Source organism: Aethalodelphis obliquidens, unplaced genomic scaffold (assembly GCF_003676395.1).
Source record: "Aethalodelphis obliquidens isolate GAN/ISIS:26980383/991018 unplaced genomic scaffold, ASM367639v1 scaffold1, whole genome shotgun sequence".
Lineage (NCBI taxonomy): Eukaryota > Metazoa > Chordata > Mammalia > Artiodactyla > Delphinidae > Aethalodelphis > Aethalodelphis obliquidens.
In genome coordinates this window covers 81,960,659-81,977,959 of record NW_020837945.1, presented here as the reverse complement: position 1 = coordinate 81,977,959, position 17,301 = coordinate 81,960,659, and the positions used below count along the sequence as shown (strand labels likewise).

General features: G+C 48.4%; 2 protein-coding genes across 3 annotated transcripts in view; one reads left to right on the top strand and one right to left on the bottom strand.

Annotated features, from left to right (window-relative positions):
* VPS8 (VPS8 subunit of CORVET complex) overlaps positions 1-4,825 on the top strand; it is a 298,981-nt gene extending 294,156 nt beyond the window's left edge. For both annotated transcript variants that reach the window (XM_027109813.1, XM_027109805.1), the window contains 2 exons: positions 802-882; positions 4,103-4,825. In XM_027109813.1, coding sequence (XP_026965614.1) covers positions 802-882; positions 4,103-4,252 — 231 coding nt within the window. In that variant the 3' untranslated portion in view covers positions 4,253-4,825. The remainder of the gene's footprint in view (positions 1-801; positions 883-4,102) is intronic.
* Positions 4,826-10,627: 5,802 nt separating this feature from the next.
* CUNH3orf70 (chromosome unknown C3orf70 homolog) overlaps positions 10,628-17,301 on the bottom strand; it is a 98,965-nt gene continuing 92,291 nt past the window's right edge. The window contains exon 2 of the mRNA XM_027109827.1: positions 10,628-16,783. Within this exon, the coding sequence (XP_026965628.1) occupies positions 16,227-16,783 (557 nt within the window). The 3' untranslated portion in view covers positions 10,628-16,226. The remainder of the gene's footprint in view (positions 16,784-17,301) is intronic.

Genomic DNA, 17,301 nt, shown 5'->3' with positions numbered 1-17,301 from the left:
GAACTTGCCTAAGGTCACGTAGCAGGTTAGTATCAGAACTGGTATTCCAGTTCACCTCTGACTCCAAAGCTTATGGCGGCCTCTGCCAGGATCCCATTTCTTCCTCTAGCTGTGAGTTGGATCTGATCCACCAAGAGTAGGACCACAGTGTTGGGTGCAGTAACCAGTGGAACAAAACGAGACTGCTGGAAAAGCAAGTTAGACTTCCCCTCTCCCAAAAGCAGATTAAAATCTCAGCCCCTTAGGTGGCTACCAGCTTTATAACGAGGCAGGGAAATGACATGCTTTTTCATGTATAACGTATCTCCACTGGCAGCACAAAGAAGGGGCATCTTTGCTGGCTGTATTCAGTGCTGGGGTTGCCAGGCTGGGTGCAGCTAAATTATTCTGCAGAGTAAAGGCCAAGAGGGACCAAGAAGCCCCAAGGGAAGCTCTTTTTTTTTTTTCTTATGTCTTTATTGGAGTCTAATTGCTTTACAATGGTGTGTTAGTTTCTGCTTTATAACAAAGTGAATCAGTTATACATATACGTATGTTCCCATATCTCTTCGTTTTTAAGGATGGAGAATCTGGAGACCACATGGGAAGGGGCCATAGGGAGGCTGTCGGCCTGGAGCTGGCACCAAGGGCGTGTGGAGGCACACAGCCATGTCTAATCCATGTTCAGTAAAGTATCAGTTGCTGGTAGCATGGATTTTCTTCAGAGGAGTGAAAGAAGCGCTGCATCCTGTTTCACCGCTGACCAAACACAGAGGCCGCCCATGGGTGTTATTACTAACCTTATTGTTTTTGATTTCTCAGGCAACCTCAGAACCTGTTCTGGATCCACAGCAGATCCAAGCATTTGACCAGCTTTGCCATCTCTACCGAGGAAGTTCTAGGGTAATGTTGGTGTGGTTGTTTACATTTTTATTTCCCTATTTATAATGAGTGTTTTGGCAACACAGTGTTCTCAGGTCCTCACTCCAGCCTCATCCTTAGTCTGTAAGGTGCCCTGGCATCCCTGTTATGGCTGTGTGGAGCCCTGACCCCAGGGAGCACTCAGAACTTGGCAAAGGATGCAGAGGAAGTGGAAAGATATCTGTCCCTTACCTGCCCTGGGCTGTGAGGACACAGAAGGGCATCTGTGTTTGTACTGCCTCCAGAGAGAGTAGGCATAAGCCTAATCCCTCATCTGGGAGCCTCTGTTTATACTGATGACTGCCAAATCTGCCCTAAGCCCCAGACTCTGCTGGACATCTGCACTGGTTGAATTTGCTTTGGCCATGAAAGATAAATGCTAAGTTATAGTGGCTTAACCAAAATAGAATTGTAAATGTGGGCATCCCAGGGCATCTTCCACAAACCTCTCTCCAGATTTCTTCTACTTTGTGGCTCTGCCATCTCTAACGTATGGCTTATATTTGCATGATGCAGCATGGCTGCCCCAGCTCAAACCATCACATCTGCATTCCTGCTAGCAAGGTGGAGAAAAAGGAGGAAGACCATAAGCCCTCTATTTAAGGATAGTTCCTAGAAACTGTATACACCGCTTCCACTTACCTCCTTTGTCTGGAACTTAGACATGTGACCACACCTAACTGCAGTGGAGACTGGGGACATTGGTCTTGATTCCAAAAGGCCATGGGCTAAAACTGCTGGAATCCTGTTGCTGTAGAAGAGTACAGATTTAGAGGGCTACGGCAGTCATGCCACAACGTCAGTCTGGGGGCCCCACAGGCACTTCAGAAGTGCACTTATTAACTTTTCCAACCCGCTCCTCCTTGCCCGTGCCTGTCTCTGGGTGTCATCCTCTGTCATCAGGTCACCCAGAGCAGTCACCTGCTGGCACCCTGGGTTCATCCCTCCCACCCCACCCACTCAGTAGGGAGCTCTCCTGTCTCTTTCTCCCCTTTCCTTCCAGCTCACACAGGTCACTGCAGGTCTTCTGACCCTTCTCCAGGCTGCTGCTTGGGCACCATCTCCAAACCCAAAAGTCCTGTTACCCCCTTGCTTACAGCACTTTCCTGGCCCTCCATCACTGAAGTGGAGTCCAAACTCTACCACCTCCTCCCTGCCCCAGGTCACACCTAAATTCTAGCCAGGCCAGATTTGTTCCGTAAGCTTTCTTGGGCTTTCACAGACTGCCTATGTGCTGTTTTTTATGCCTGGGCTCCCTCTGCCCACTCCCCACACACCTGCTAGGTTGCTGGCAGCCCAGAGGAAAAATGGTGTTCCCTCTTTGAGAGCTGGTCTTGGGCAGGGTCTTTTATTCCAGGAGGTTTCCTGAACTGGCATCACTTCCAGCCAGGCTCTGCCCCAGGAGTTGGGTTTCTGGGCCTTCTATTCTAAGGAAGTTCTGCTGCTTTAAACTGTTGAGCCACTATTCAGGACTCATCAATTTCTAGAACACTAAGTTACAGAAGTAGAATACAAAAATATCTTTTTCCTTGGAAAACAGAAAATATTTTTTGTGTACTTCAGTGTCAATGTGAAAGAACTTTGGGTTTACGTAGCATCTGTCACCTGTCCTGTTATAGCATCATACATAACAGTCCTTGCAGAGAACTCCACACGCTGATGGGAAGCTGAGAGGGTTACAGAAGACAGAAAGTGGCACAGGTGGGGCTTGTGCAGAGCGAGGGACACCACTCTGTAACCTGCTCAGGCAGCAGTGGAAGTCCCTGCAGGGAGCCACCTCCTGCGTGTCCTGGGCCAGCTAAGGAGTTTGCATTCAGAGCTTTTGAGCCTGTGTTACGAATTATGCATTGAACCATAGCTGTGTGTTGGAACCAGGAGCAGGCGCTGGATTATTTTAGATAAATTGGCACTTTGAACCAAGGGGCCTTCAGATGTCTCCCCAGTTACCCCAGTCACTGGTATTGAGTTTTCAACAGAAGTGACAGACACGTGTGAGTCTTCTGCCACTATTGCCTGGGTGAGGAGAGAACCCTTGCTAGAGGTTGGAGAACAGCTGGAAGACAGACTACCTGGCAGGGGAGGTGAGGAGAGAGCAGGTGACAGACAAGTTATCTCCAGAGAAGGCAGAACCGTAGGCAGCTCGGCTGAGCAGAAACTGTCACAGGGACCAGAGTTCGAGTCCCACACTGTCACTCATCGCTGGGTGACCCAGGGCAAGTAACTTAACTTCTCAGGGCTCTGGGATTTTTACCCAGAGGGTGATTGTGGAGGATTAGACATAATTCATGTAAAGGACCTAGTATCCTGGTGCCTGGTGCCTAAAAGGCACTCACTCAGGGAACTTACCTGGGGCTTTTAGAAGTCCCGCAGACTCCGGGCCTGCAGGCTGACACCGAGAGGCTCGCCCTGCTGTGTGTGATGGCTCGGTCCTCACAGCTGCCCTCTCTCCGGATGAAGGAGCTTGGGTGTGGCATTCAGCTCTTCTCTGACCATCAAGGGCATCTCAAGGGCTAGGCTGTCAGGCTCTGTACTTTTGCCGAAAGCCTTTCTGAGGTCAAAGGAATGGCCCCACTGAGGGCCCAAGCCTGGTTTCCCAGTGGGCTGGGTTAACACTCTCCCCTCCTCAGCAGGTCTCCCAGAACTGAGCCTGTAACAGAGTGAGGGTAGCGCTGGTGTCGCTGGTGGACAGGAGCAGGGAGGGCACTTAGAGGAGAAGGTGGCATCTGTGAGTTTGCCTGGAGCCCCTGAGTTTGAAGTGGCAGCGGGGCGTCCACTTGGAGCTGTCCTGGTTCCACGAAGGAGAGGGGTCGGAGCCAGTGATCGTCATTCATCCCAAGGAGAACCCACCAACAGGGAGTGTGTGGCGTGAGCTGAGCAGAGAGCGGAGAACCGCGGCTCAGGCTGTGTGTCCACAGGGAGAGGACGGAGGCAACAGGCTCACACACCCGCTGGAGAGGGACTACTCAGAGTGAAGGAGGTTCAGGATCGGACAGCTTCCCCTTGTCAGAAAGTGTCACAGTTTGTTGTGCCCACAGGACTTACCCAGTCAAGCCGCCTCATCATCAAAGGAGGAAATTTAGGCCCTAGCAGATGCCATGAACTTGTGCCAAGTCACCATTGCCTGTTAGCGAGCTGCAGCTCTGGGGTCCACACCCGGGTCTTACCCTCCAGCCTCGGCTGACGTGTGTCCCCTCCTTTGCAGCTGGCTCTGCTTACGGAACTCTCCCAGAAGCGTGGCAGCGAGAGCTGCAGGCCGTTTAGCGGCTCCCAGAGTGGCCCTGCCTTCACCAGCATCTTCCAGAAGGAGAACTTCCAGCTACAGCTCATACCCCCGCCTGTGACTGAGGACTGAAGACTCTCCTGGGCCTGGAGCCCCGAGACCACCCCAGCAGGTGGGGAGGGCCCCCTCTGACAGGCCTGGCCCCGCTGCCCTCAGGCTCCCGGGCGAGGCCCGAGGGCGGCTCCACGCCCGCCAGCCCTGGGAGACTCCGGCTCTTCCTGATGTTGCCGCAGCATCAGCACCAGACTGGTTGATTTTGTTTTGCTTATTAAGCAAATGAATGCCATATACCTCTATCCAGTTATTTAAGAAAATGCATCTTGCCTGTTGGGACTTTTTCTCATTTTTCCCTGAAGTGTGGAGAAGAGGCGGAGCTCCTGCAGATGGCGTTTTGAGTCCGGCGCAGCCTGTCTCCTCCAGCTGGTGGGCACCACGGAGGGCTGTCACCTCCTGCTGCCATTGGGACAGGGAACAGCACGGTTGGGAACGGTGGTTGCCAGGCCACAGCACAGCTGAAACCTGCGTTGGAGGGAATGAAGGGCTTGCGGGAGCTGGGGCACCTCCCTTTCCATGTGTTTGTGCTTAAACCCATTTGAGTGTAAGATCTGCCATTTCTAACAATAAATGCCTCGTGTTTAAGCCCTGCTGGCTGTCTCACTCTCCGTCTGTCAAGTCATAAAGGACGTTTAGAACCCTTGTTGCCACCATTCAGTTCTATTAGCTCCAAGTCAAGGACCCTGATTGATTGGGGCAGCCCTGCCTTTATTCCATAAGCAGCTGCGTCACAAGCTCCATCCAGAGCACCAGCCACCCAGGTCCCCCTCTGCCAGGGACCAGGCTGCCAGAGCAGGATTTTTCCATTTCTTGGCCTGGGCACTTCCTATACGTCATTGAACCAACCACCGCAGGAGCTCACACCACACGCACAGAGGCTAGGTGTCTGCCTCCCAGGCTCAGGTGCTCCCTGTGTGGTTCCCTCAGGACCGACCGGGCTCCCAGGGACTGGCTGTCAGATGCGCAGGGCGAGCCCACCTGTCCAGCTCCGGGCCCAAAGCCCGTGGTGCTCCTACCAGCCCAGTGACCAGCCAGCGCCTTCTAGGTGCCAGGCGCCATGCTGGCTCCTTTACGTGTGCATCATTTTTAATCCTCCAGAACAATCTACAGGAAATAGCTGTAGAAACTAGATACAACTTTTCATAAAAAATATATCCTGCTTCTGCCACATCCTGGCTGTGATCCTGAGCAAGTCACTTAACCTCGCTCAGCTTCAGTTTCTTTATAAAATAAAGCTGCAGTGAAGACTAAATGAGCCAGTACCTGAGAATGCGTAGTGCTGGGCAGGCACATGGCAAATGCCCCAGACATGTCAGCTTAGCTCTTATCATCACAGCCCAAGCTGCCGCCTCCTGCCAGAGGTGCAAGGAGGCCACACTGGGGGACATGGTGGAGCATTAAGTGAAGTGGCCACCAGCTGGATGGCCCCTGAAGCCACATGAGAGTCTCAGCTCCATTCTACAGATGAGAAAGCTGAGGCTCACACTGGACAATTTAACCAAGGCGACACACAAGAAGTAGCAAAGCCCAAAACTCAGAACTGATTTCAGAGCCAGGGATGCCACCTCCACAAATTCCGTATCAGAAGGTTTCTTGACAAGTCTAAAACTAAGGCCAAAGGGGCTCGACAGTCTCAAAGCAAAATGTGGTGATTGCCTGCCCTCAGTCAACACTCTAAAGGGCCAAGGCAGTTTACTGAGCATCCGAGCCCCCTATTCAAACCAGGGCTGGTAAACACCAGCAATGCAGTCTCCTCCAGCCACTAACCTGGTTGATCATCCCCAAGAGTTCTTTGTCATTCGAGTCACAGCACCATTGAATAAGTGACAGCAGCCTTATATCCAGGTCATGCCTTCTGGATTGGATTGAAGAGCCCTCTTGCCTCATCTAAGGGCAGATGAGAAACCGACTCCAGGGCTGGGCAGTGCTGGGCCCGGTCCCTGTCCCCTCGTGGCACTTAGCACATGTTCTACTCTGCAGTGACGTCGGGTCCCACTTCAGAGCAGTTCCTTAGCAGAGACTTCTCTGGAAATACATCCAGGCTCAGTCAGCGGCCGTGGTTCTGCTGACATGGCCACAGGAGCTCACTGAGGGGGTGGGGGGCTCCCAGGATGGAGGAGCAGCAGCTCTGAGCACTCGCTTCCAGCCCCGGTGCTGAGCTCCAGCTGCTCTTGCAGGTCACGTGCCCACCCCTGGGCTGTGACAGGTGGTAAGAGGAAAGATCTGGAGGAGAGGGGCTCCAGGCACCCATCAGCTACCATTTGGGGAGGACAGGTGCCTGGTCTGAGCCGGCTCCTCCCATGCTGCGCCCGGGGGAGGGGAAGGTGGTCCTCTGAAAGGAAGTCAGGGCCTTAAGAAGGGAGGGATTCTGATTTGCCAAAACGCAGCAGTGTCCATCACAGCCTGTTTCTTCTTTGTACCTGGCAAACAGTTAAGTATTTGAAAGGACCATCTGAAAATAATCAGCTCCCAGCTCAGCTGAGTGCCCCACCTCCTGCCGTGGGGGGCGAGGAGGGGGATGGAGTCTCACCCAGTTCCCCATAGGAAGCAGAATGCGCTGTTGGAAAGAGCCCTGGACTGCCAGTCAGGGGCCCCAGGTTCTAGGCACAGGCCCCACAGGCCCACATGTGAGCTGAGGAAGGCTAGTACTCCTCTGAAAAATAGAGACGCATCTGCTCCATCTACAGCGAAGGTCCAAGTGAGCAGGAGGGCAGTTGTTTGTGGAAGAGGAAAGCCAACCGGGGCCTCATCAATGATGAATGCATCAGTGAATAAATAATTCAGAGCTTTGGGGATCCTTTTAGCAGCAGTATGTTTCCACTCAGCTCTGCCCGCTGAAAATGTTTTTTCCAAAGGTGCATCTCCAGAATCAGATGCGTGTGACGTGTCCAGAGCTGCAGGAAAGACCTAGTGCGTCGTCCTCTGGCAGCCCAGGGCGGACCTCAGGTCCCTGCAGAGTCTGAGGGGATTCTGAGCACCTCTGAGCTCCAGGGGGTGGCCCTGACTCATCAGAGGGTTCATCCAGGGGCCCCTCCTCTCAGAGCATCCATGGCCATCTTTCTGCCACCAGCCTCCTCCACACCCCAATACTCTATGAAGCCTTCCCCACCTCCCCAGGAAAGGGGAAGTTTGACTCCCTTGTTTCCACGCTTGGGTGTTTTCCTGTCTGCCTCCATCACTCCTGAGGGACGTGACTGTGTCCAGTCCACTCCTGTGTCTTTCACAGCACAGTGCTGAAAAGCAGGCTAGCTGCCACCATCTCTTAAGTCTTTTTAAAGTAAGCTTTTTATGGACAGAAAATGTTCACAAATCACATTGCAAAGCCAGATTAATTCATGAAGTGAACACACCTGTATAACCAGCACCCAGATCACGCAAACGGAAAAGGCCAGCACCTCAGACGTCCCCTGAATTCTGTTCATCACCCCGCAAGTCAGCCACCATCCTGCCTTCTAACACCATACATGGTTTTGCCTGTTTTGAACTTCATAAAGTACATTATTTACTCTTTCGGAAGTGGCTTCTTTTACTCCAATTATGCTTGTGAGATTGCTCCATGGTATTCCTTCTCATTGCTGAATAGTATTCCATTGTATGAATATACCATAACCGATCCATTCTATCATTAATGGATGTTTGCGTTGTTTCCAGTACTGGCTCATTACCATTCTTCTTCCTGTCTTTTGGGTGAACATATGTATGCATTTCTGTTGGGTATAAACTTAGGAATGATTTTTCAGAGTCAGAGGGTAGGTATAATTAACAGATTTTTGAACATATGCCTGCCTGTGTGAATGAATGCATGTCTACAGCTTCCAGGGGCGATGGGGCAGGTCAGACATGCACACCACCCCCGGCACAGTCCCTTCCCCACAGCTCTCGGTGCACAAGCCCTGGCTTCTGCCTCCTGCCCCAGCCAGGGATTAGTTGGCTCAGGAGCCTGTCGGGATCTGCTGTTAAGCTGCTGGTGGGGATGGGCCTCGGCTTCACACAGGGACACTTCTCAATAACCGAGGGAAGCCAGTAGCCCGTTCCTATCTGACATCGGTTCCCTCAGAACTCTGCGCTACATGCATTGCAGAATTTGGTGCCAATAGCCTTGGAGGGCCAGGTCAGGTCCCAGCCCCTGGCAAAGTGGGGGACATCATGGTTTGCCCAACCCAGCCTCTTCTCTCTCTAGAAGAATGAGTTGGCCCATCATCCTTCAATACTCCCACAATCCACTTCCACCTCCACCTGAGATGGTGACTCCCAGTCAACTTCCTCCCTTCATCCTCCCCACTTCTGACCTCTCCATAACCCATTATTCCCTTTCCGAGCGGCTGTATCAGGCATAACATGGGGCCCAAGTGATTTCCCGATTCAGGAAACACATTGCAGCTCCAGGAATTCACTGCCTCTCTGTGACTCTTGGATAGGTTGGGGTAAGGATAAATCTTCCGGGAAGAACTGACCTGTTTTGGAACCCCAGTCATCAGAAAAGACCCCAGCGAATTCTAGTTGGACCCACTGGTCTTGTGCTGACCTCCCAGTGACCTGTACAGAGATGCCCACTCTAGGCCCCATTCACCCAGGGCCTTGGGTTCCTCAGGAATCCCAAATCCCTGGCGTCCTCCCCATATTCAGTGCAGCTTCTAAATCATGCTAGTTACCTCTCAACATTCTAGATTCCCAGGAAAAACCAGCTCTGTGGATCCCTATGCACATCCCAGCCAGGCCTCAGGGAGCCCACCCTCTGGACACAGGGCAGAACCACCCCCCCACCCCGGGCCTTCCCAAGGGCTCCCGGCCTGACTGCATGGCCTCTGAGAGCATTGTTGTGGATACGCCGGGATGGCTCTTCCAGGTCCTCTGCTGATACATGGGTGTACCTACATCTGCTTGATGAAGTTTGGCATCACAGTTCATACAGGAAGATTCTAAACACGGGGGCAGAAACAGTCTAGTACATGAGGCCCTTGTGCCCTGGAGTAGGCTGGGAGGCAAGCCTAAGGTGGGTGAGGATCGGTGCTACCACGGGAAGCAGTTGGTATCAAAGGCCCCACTTCAGTGAGGCTGGGAGCAGGAGGCCACCGAGGTGGCTGACACCTAAAGTGCTAAGATCTGAGGCCAGTTCTCAAGAGAGTTCTTACATCCAGGGCTGCTCCTGAGCCAGAGGAAGCATCCGGGTCTCATCTGGGTCTCAAGCCAGACCCAGGACGAGGTCAAGCCAGGCTGGGCAGAATCCAGAGCACTTGACAGCAAGGGCAGCAGCAGGTGATGCCCGGAAGGCTGGGCTGTGGCTCCTGGATGACCCCACCTAGAGCCATGGCTGGGGAGGGAGGACCGCAATGGATGGCCTCGGGGCCCCAGGTCTGGGAGGGAGAGAGGCAGGGGAGGGCAGGTGTGACTGCAGGGGCTCAACAAGTGAGGGGGGAACACCGGCTGGACTTGGCATCAACAGAATTTTGGAGCTCTGGCCCCGCTACTTACCTGCCAATTAAGAGTGACTCACCTGCCTTTACTGTTGACTTAGCTCTTGGATGCTTCAGCCATAAACTCATGAAATTATCCTGTCCTGCCTGTCATGCAGAATTGCCAGGCTTGGCAGGTAAGGTGACATCTGGGGAAATGCCTGCTAAGTCCCCCTTCAGATGCAGTGGGGCTTCGAGGACACACAATGCTGCACTTTCTGTTGTCACCTTACAGTGACGCTCCAGATCTCCTTCTTGGGATAAATCCTCTGGGACTGTACACTAGGTGACAGGCTAGTTGTCAAAGAGAACTAAGATGTCCCACCAGAGCCCAAGCTTTCTGGTCTCCCATCTCCAAATTCACACACACGGTTTCAGACTGGGGACTGAGAAGGACAATGAGAAACAAATCCTCTCTTTTCTCCAACTCACTGGCCCAAGACCCTTCCAGCCATGGTTGGAGGCCTGGACTGGGGTCAGTCAGTCCTTGGGGAGGCCAGGTGGTTCCAGGACACACAGTCTGCAGCCCGGCCTTTAGTAGCCCCTCCCCCAAGTGGATGAGTGGGTGCAACGCTGCCCAGACTCTAAGGCTCCCCACTTCCTCCCACAAACCTGCAGTGCCAGGCTCCACCCGAACTCACTATCTTCAAAACAGCTTACAGGGTTTGTTTCTGATTATAAAAGTAACACCAATTCATTTAGAAAACTAGGAAAATTCCAAAGAGCAAACAGAAAAACGCTGCTAATATCTAGGCATATCTACCCTTACCTGGCCGGTTTCTGAGGAATTCCCGCTGGCTTCCAATTGCTCCTCCTGACCCTGCTGCAGCGAGCCTGAGTCCCGAGGTCCTGTCTCACCCCTTCATTCAGCACAGAACTGGAGTGGGACACCAAGGGCTAAAGGCATTACCAATTCCCAGCGATAGAAATGTAGTAAGGATGAGATGCTAAATTAAAGTTTATTGCAGAATAAAAGTGTGTGCAGTCAGCATCTGTAAGAGGCTACAGTGAGATGCTTTCTACAACTTGGCAATACAGTCATGTAGAGAGTTAAATTAGTAAAATGCACACTTTGTTAATGAGATCAGTTGTCTGCAGAAGTCACTTTAAAAGACAAGTTATCTTTTGTGAAGGCAGAAAGAGTTAGCCTAGACTCATGATTAAACATAGAAGAAGCAATGGCCAAATCAAAGCACTGAGATACCTGCAGAAAAGATGCTGAGCGCGTGCGGGCGTGTGTACGTGTTGGGGGGAGGTCCACGTGGAGCACAGAACGGGGAGGGAGGGAGAAGCCTGGTGGTGTCTGGGTGAGGGAGGCGTCTTCTGGGTCACGGACAGGAAGGGGGCACCCTCTGCTCTCCTCCCCACTCACCATCAGCCTCCTGGCTCAGCCTCCATGGCCCCTGAGGGTGGAAAGGGCTACAGGAGGATGCAACGCAGGAAAGGGGCCAAGAGTATGAGCTCCACGGCCAAGGTGACAGTTCAAACATGACTCCTACTTACTTACAAGCTGTGCCACTCTGAACAAAAGTGTTTTCTTTCTTGAGCCCTTTTCCTGATTTGTGAAGTGAGGATACTGAAGTCTCCTTCAGAGGGCTGCTGTGAGGGATACTCAGAGAAAGCAGGAAGGCAGCTGTTGAGCTATCATTATTAATATAAACAATGATATTATTTCTATTACTGATAAGCAAATTTGTTTAGCACTCCCCATGAGGTTATTCAATAAAAGCCAACCCCAAAGCTGTTCTTTTCTTGGTGTGAATATAAAAATTAAGCTCCTGGACCTGCCACGCTGAGGCTTGGACCCTCAGCCTTGGGGACCTAGTGACTGTGCCCCCGAGGCTCAGCAGGGCAGCAGCCTCCCTGGATCCAACGTGCAGTCAGAACTGTCTTACATGGAATGTGTGAACCAAACACATAGCTTGTAGCATTGTGTGAAATAAACACCATTTGTGGGGGAATGTAATTTTTATTTGTATAAACCTAATGCAGCCAACAAAAAAGTTCTTATTATAAAGGGTTCTGGGAATTATCACCAGTGGTGACCATGAGTGTACAGTATGCATAATAATCACCTGCACTAAGGATTTGTAAAATTTAAATGGAATAATGATGTAAAACACTGATTTCCTAGCACAGAGTAAGCACTGGATATAAATGTTTCACATTTTGCAAATGGGGGCTTTTGTTTTTGTTTCGTTAGGCTCACATTGTGTTATTATTTAAATCAGACAGAAACTCTCTAAAGTGGGGTGGAGAGGGAGGATATTGCAAAATTCAAAATATCGTATTTGTGCTGGTAAAAAAGAAAAAAATCACATTTATTTTACAAGGTAGTATTTTCCTAAAGTATTATACAGAGAGGAAAGTTGAGCTGTTTGTAGGAAAACAGAATATAATTTTAGGAAATTACACACGGATCAACATTGTGCTTAAAACTTTAAAACAGACAGGTTTTTAAAAAATCACACAGTGAGTATTACAGGGTACGAACAGCCTTAAAAGTACACATGAACACGATGATATGGAAGCTCAGCATTAAAACTGCTACTGATGATTTGCTTTCAGACTTGTTCAGACTATTAAGAGAGCACTGCTTCAGCCTTAACAGAAAGAACTCAAAGCACGAACAGAAACGCAACCCTTTCCCAATACAGTCAACTCTCAATTATCCGTGACAACGAAAGGGAGCAGTGACATAAGAAATTTTTTAAAGATAAATAATTCCAAACTTAGTTTTGAGAAGTGCCCCTGTACTTATGTTTGGATGTGAGAAGCACTGACATCCCTGGAATTGACAGCACTGATAAAGTGCGGAAACGCCCAACGGGAAGAGACACAATCGCACACAACAGAAAAGCCCAAAATACAACTGGCCTCCTTAATGTGCTCACACCCCCTCTGGAGAGGGGAGCGGGAAAGAAAACCCACGGAAACTTTGTTTCCTCATGTAAAAATCCAAAACATATCAACAAAATTTTGCAAACAAGATGGAATAATCAAGTGTTGACTGTATAAATATTATTTTAACTTGTGCTTTTTTTTTCTTGCCTAGAAGTATTTATACCACCAAAAGTATCTGGATATTTTGACAGCTTTCCAAATTATCTGGTTGCATCCTATTGCCCAAGAAGAGAAATTTGCTTTAAAAGGAGTTTATGATCGCCCCAAAAGAACTTTGATGTTTCAAATAGGCAAGAAAGTAGAGATTAAGAAATAAAACCACCACTCAGATAAAATCAAATCCTAGATCAAATCCAAAAAGCACCTCAGGAAAACAACTTCATGGTTTTGTTCTGGTTTTGGTGATTTTATTTTCTGTTTCATTTTGTACTGTATTACCTTGAACTACAGGTCTTCCCCTTCCAGGAAAGCATCTGTTTTTCTTCAGGGTTTTCCTCAAATTTGCATTTCAGATCCTGAAAATACCTAGATTTGATTGTAAAGCTTCAGTTGTTAATGTACCAAACAGTTATAACGACAAAAGCATTTTAATTGCTTTGTCATTTCTCAGAAAAGTCATGAACACGTGTGAAACTTGAAAATTCTAGAAGAAATCTTGGTTAGATAAGAAAGCTAAATTCCACACCGCACTTATTTTGTATGTTCTACCTAACAGCTTTTACGCCAACTTTCAGAAAGTGGGAATGGTGCCAGTTTTTGATAAAAGCCCAAGAAAGCAGTTTTTCCACCCACACAGCCCAACTCTTTGCCCCAAGTGAGCAAAGGTCCAAATGGTAAAGCTTTCATATCTCTCAATGTACAAGTATTAATCAAAAACCTATTTAACATGACTGTGTTCTATGTCTATAGTACACACTGCAGTCTAAACATTTTCTAAAAGTGCCTATAAATATGCTTATACAAATGAGCAATACAGTATCAGGATTACAGAGCAATTCTTTCATATAATACAGAACAGAATAGGCCTAGAATTTAAGTTGAAACTACGTATTTTTATATCCTTATCAGTTGTTTTTGGAATGCAAGCATTAGAGAAACAATTCTCGTTCAATCATATATAATTTTCAGATAATTATTAACAGTGCTAGGACAAAGAAAAGAATTCTTGTTTGTGCTTATTTAGAAAAGGCTATTTTGAGATCCAGGAGCATCTGATATTTAGAATCCTGTAGAACACCTCCAGTTCTATAAAATAGATAGAAGTGAATCTTAGTTTTTAATTATAAAGAGTTTGTGCAAACATTTAAAGTGACTATCAACTAGTCTTAAATCCAAAAATTCCATTAAAATCATGGCTAATCTGAATGGCAGTTCAGGAGTTTAAACAGGAACATAGGCAAAAGTCATAGATATTACCATATAAAGTGCCCAACCCTGACACAGCCAGCCTCAGAAACGTGGCCCTGTGCCCATGGATTCCCATGGCGCTGGAGACCTGGTGGTTGACTCCAATTAGATTAACGGATGGAGGAGAGAACTGATAGGAATGGTGCAGAGAAAGAGTGCCTCGTGTTCCTGCCCGGGGTTGCAACAAGCTCACCCAGAATTAGGTGAAGACAGGACCCTGGCGCGAGTCGCCCTGGCTGCAGCTGGCCACTCAATCCTGGGCGGTGCTGAGAGCCCAGGGCAGGGCTCATCAGCTGTCTGTCCCTAAGCCCCTCTCCGTACACCCTCCTCCGCCACCCTCTCCTGGGCCCCGCTGTACCTGGAGCTCTGCTCACCGCCTTCTTGGTTTGACTTGTTAAGTCTTTACATTTCAATAAGTGGGAACTTTATGCTGGCTGCATTCTCATCTAGCACAGAAAGTGTTAACAAACACTGCTTTCAAAGGAATATGCACACTCTGCTTTCTAAACCCTATGGCTGCTTGGGGCACCTAAATCTAACAAACTCTTCTAGCCAGTCACGTGACTACACATACAACTAGGAAAGCAGGTTCTGCCTGGAGTGACTTTTGAAAGATGCCAAGTGGAGGCTTCAGGGAAGGACACAACAGGCCTCTTCTTATTTCTTAAAATACAAACTAATGTGACACAGAAGATATGTCATGAGATGATGCCATGAGCGCGCACTCATGGATGGTCAGGGTGTAGGAAGTATTTCTCCAGCTCCAACTCTGACAGTTCTGGTTTCATGTGGGCCATATTTTAAATTTCCTAGATTCTTAACTATGCCTCACAGACGGTATATCTGGAGAAACAGCAGGTAACCGACTCACACGAGAACACCAGTTACTAATGGAGATTAGGAGCAGAATTCTGAAGAGAGCTAAATAAGAAAGAATCACTTACTATTTTATGTGTGCAGGAAAAGAGAATATTTACAACAGCCCATGAATATTACTGTTGTAAAGTGAATGAATATTAGACAAAGTATTTTCTCCTGACTTAGCGAACTATTTCAACTGTTTTTGCATTGGCATAAAAAAATCCATGCATCATACTGAATTCTAATCCAGTTCTCACCTAAGCCATCCTAATGCTTCATACAACCAAATGAAGCAGAATTAATCAAACCTATTAGATTCATTCCTAATCCCTAAAGGACTGCTGTCTTTAGCACTTCCATGCTAACTAAAACTGACTGACTTTTTTTCTTAAGACATCAGACGTGGCTGCCTCCTAAATATAATACCTATATAACTCCTAAAAGTTTCCCCCAGACTTGAAGAACAATTTTAAAAAGCAGGGATATGTTGGGGAACCCACCCAAGAGGCCAGTTCAAATAGTACAACATCCCCAGCTAGCCCAGGCCAAGTACATCTCTCCTTCCCCCGGGTTCCCAGGGCACTCTGGGTCCCATCACCTGCATGTGTTACCTCGCCTACTGGACTGTGGTCCCTTCCTGCCGGGAGTCAGGCCTTATTCACTCTGTATCCCTGAAGAGCGTAGGCACTCAGCTAAAGCTGGACTGAGCCTGAAACAGAGGTGGAATCTCTTCTGAAGTGAGGTCTAGCTCAGCCCCCGATAACGGAGGGATGTGCAGACACTGGCCATAACTAGGGACTGAGCTGGCCTCCAGTAACCTCCCAGAAGTAAGCCAGGACAGCACTGGCCCAGCCCCAGTGCAGGCGGTGGGGAGACGGGGAAAGGGACAGAATGGCATTAACCAGTGCACACCTTGAGGGGTCACGTGAACCACTTTCCACACGGGACTAGCAGGGTAGGGGTGCTCATCAGCACGCCAAAGAGTTGTTCTGCAAAGAACTGGCTCTTTATAAAATAGTGTCTCCTTCACTCCGGGCAGCTCCTCAACCTGATCCGTGATGCTCTGTGATCATCACTTCATCACATCATTGCTTTCAAAGTTCCCAGTGAAATTAAGGCTGGGTCACAATTCATGACACCAGATGCTACATAAAAAGGAAGTCAAGATACAAAAGAAAACCATTTATAAGAAAAAAATGTCTTAATTATAAGACTAATTTAAAAGTGAAGCTAAATCAGCAGACCACTGAACTGGTATGGTTGTTAGAGAGGGGTAGAAAACATCGACTGCATTGGAAAAAGGATCCATTAGACAAAAGTACAAAAGCTCAGCATGGATCAGAGGACGGGGCTTCCTGCCTGGACGCTCACACGGTGGTTTCTATTGTTTCGATCACTTCCAGATCGGACTGCGAAGGGGAGAGAAGGGTGCACTCGTCTGGTTCCCAGCTGCTCTCTGGACTGTAATCTTCCTCTGAACTCAGTTCTGCTCCTTCTTCTGTGTCCTCATCGCACGACTCCACATAGTGAGCCCCGACTGCATTGATCCCAGAGTCCTCAGAACTTGAGGGAGAAGAGCAGTGATCTATTTTTGGCGTATTGCTCTCTTTTGATATTAAGGCATCGTGTGCAGAGACCTCCTCGGGGCTAATTTTGTGGGAATGTGGCGCCGGCTGCTTCTGCACATAACACATCTTCCCGTTAATACATTTAACCTGATAGTTGTCAATAAAGAGGTCTGAGATCATACAGTACCTTGGTGAATCAGGGGGGAGGGGAGGCTGGAAGACAGATGCGAATTTCAAAAAGTGTTCAGTGAGGGACACTGAGATCTGAATGGTGTTTGTGGGTTCCCAAGGCCTTGCGGGAATCTCAGTGCTTGGAAGCTGTTCCACAGGGGTCATCGGCTGATACACGTATTTGCCTGTGGGGAACACAAAAAGGCAGCTGAAATCTAAGAGTATTACACACACTACATTAAGGTAGCCATAATGGTTTCTCTCTGAGGACTCAGAATGTTTTTAAAAATATTTCAATAACATCTCAGAAGAAACTAATAATAGAATCGTTCAAAACTGTTATAATCAATTAAAAATACAACACGGTACCATAACATCATGGTGTTTTCATCTAAGAAACTCAACACACTTTACAAATCTTAATTCATATTTGAGTCTTTTTAATGCCTCTGGAATAGGTGGGTGGATACTATCATCCTTATTTTTCAGACAACTTGAAATGATTTACCCATCATACTAAAATAATGTCCACATTATAGTATGGTAAAAACATACTGTAAAATAGTATAATATACCATAAAATTATAATTCCATTTTTATCTTTAATAATTATATGCTAATATAGACATTTAAAATTTATCATCAGGATTATGATAAGACTTTCACTCTTCAGGTTTCTATGTTTTAATCAGAATACACATAC